General features: G+C 41.7%; 1 protein-coding gene across 1 annotated transcript in view; it reads left to right on the top strand.

The window, feature by feature from the left end:
• Positions 1-1,272, top strand: part of WSB1 (WD repeat and SOCS box containing 1) — a 20,412-nt gene extending 19,140 nt beyond the window's left edge. Inside the window, exons 8-9 of the mRNA XM_017496803.2 lie at positions 468-575; positions 837-1,272. Coding sequence (XP_017352292.1) covers positions 468-575; positions 837-996 — 268 coding nt within the window. The 3' untranslated portion in view covers positions 997-1,272. The remainder of the gene's footprint in view (positions 1-467; positions 576-836) is intronic.
• Positions 1,273-1,948: the final 676 nt, after the last annotated feature.

A 1,948-nucleotide genomic window follows, 5' to 3' on the forward strand; every position in this document is an offset into this window, starting at 1 on the left:
CACCATGTTGACCAGGATGGTCTCGATCTCTTGACCTCGTGATCCACCCGCCTCGGCCTCCCAAAGTGCTGGGATTACAGGCTTGAGCCACCGCGCCCGGCCCACCTAGGTTTTTAAAGTGTCTTGGGAAAAGGGTGAAACAGATTAGAAACTGGTTGTATTGTAAGTGTAGGAAAGTAAGGAAAAAACCTCTGTGTCTGAACATTCTAGATTTGAACACTGGGAAGGTGAGAAGTCAACCGTGCATGGTAGTCTCTTAAGTGAAAGTTCTTCCAGTTTACCAACTGGTTTTTATAGAGCTTAAAATATTTTATAATTTTATAAAGCAAGTTACAGTCATTGCCTGTTGGTGTGATTTGTGTGTTTTGTGACTCATAACTCAATGGCATTTCTTTCTAAATTTTAAAAGATGCTTTTACCTTACATTTTCTACAAGATGCTCACTAAATAATTTATTTCCTTTTCAGAATGGTGAGGTTCTGGAGAATTGATGAGGATTATCCAGTGCAAGTTGCACCTTTGAGCAATGGTCTTTGCTGTGCCTTCTCTACTGATGGCAGTGTTTTAGCTGCTGGGTAAATAAATTTTTCTCTTTTCTTTAAGGGGCAATTTAAGGTGGCTTTTAGCAGCTAGTAGTTTATTGTCAGTAAATCTCTAATGAAAGTGTTCTTTAGAGTAATGTGACCTTGTCATAGAATACATCATTGGTTAGTTGGGTTTTAATGTGAAGTTTGTGACTCCGGTACTCACATGTATTAGATGATAGTTGTTTGAGCTGTAGCAACTTTGAAATACATATGCTTGGGTGACTGAGCATGTGCTTTATTTCTTTTTAGAACACATGACGGAAGTGTGTATTTTTGGGCCACTCCACGGCAAGTCCCTAGCCTGCAACATTTATGTCGCATGTCAATCCGAAGAGTGATGCCCACCCAAGAAGTCCAGGAGCTGCCAATTCCTTCCAAGCTTTTGGAGTTTCTCTCCTATCGTATTTAGAAAATTCTGCCTTCCCTAGTCATAGGGACTGACAGAATACACTTAACACAAACCTCAAGCTTTACTGACTTCAAGTATCTGTTTTTAAAGATTTAGAAGATTTATTTAATTTGATATGTTCTTGTATTGCATTTTGATCAGTTGAGCTTTTAAAATATTTATAGACTACAGAGATATTTCTGAACATATCAAATATAATTTTTTTTAAAGATCTAACTGTGAAAACATATACATACATGTATATATTTAGATATAAGCTGCTATATGTTGAATGGACCCTTTTGCTTTTCTGATTTTTAGTTCTGACATGTATATATTGCTTCAGTAGAGCCACAATATGTATCTTTGCTGTAAAGGGTAAGGAATTTTTAAATTCTGGGACACTGAGTTAGCTCTGTAAATACTGACTTAAGAAAGTTGAACTGGGCCAGGTGTGGCAGCTCACGCCTATAATCCCAGCAGTTTAGGAGGCCAAGGTGGGTGGATCACCTGAGGTTACTTAGCAGTTTGAGACCAGCCTGGCCAACATGACGAAAGCCTGTCTCTACTAAAAATACAAAAACAATTAGCCACGGTGGTGCACACCTGTAGTCCCAGCTACATGGGAGGCTGAGGCAGGAGAATTGCTTAAACCCAGGAGGCAGAAGTTGCAGCGAGCTGAGATCACACCACTGCAGTCCAGCAAGACTCCATCTCAAAAAAAAAAAAAGTTGTCTTGCCTCATATGAAATGTATTTGGTTGCTGGGTACGGTGGCGCGTGCCCATAGTCCCAGCTATTCAGGAGGCTGAGGTGGGAGGATCGCTTGAGCCCAGGAGTTCTGGGCTGCAGTGAGATGTGCCGATCAGGTGTCCGCACTAAGTTCGGCATCAATATGGTGACCTCCCGGGAGCGGGGGACCACCAGGTTGCCTAAGGAGGGGTGAACCGGCCCAGGTCGGAAACGGAGCAGGT

This window comes from Cebus imitator, unplaced genomic scaffold (genome assembly GCF_001604975.1).
Source record: "Cebus imitator isolate Cc_AM_T3 unplaced genomic scaffold, Cebus_imitator-1.0 Scaffold223, whole genome shotgun sequence".
Lineage (NCBI taxonomy): Eukaryota > Metazoa > Chordata > Mammalia > Primates > Cebidae > Cebus > Cebus imitator.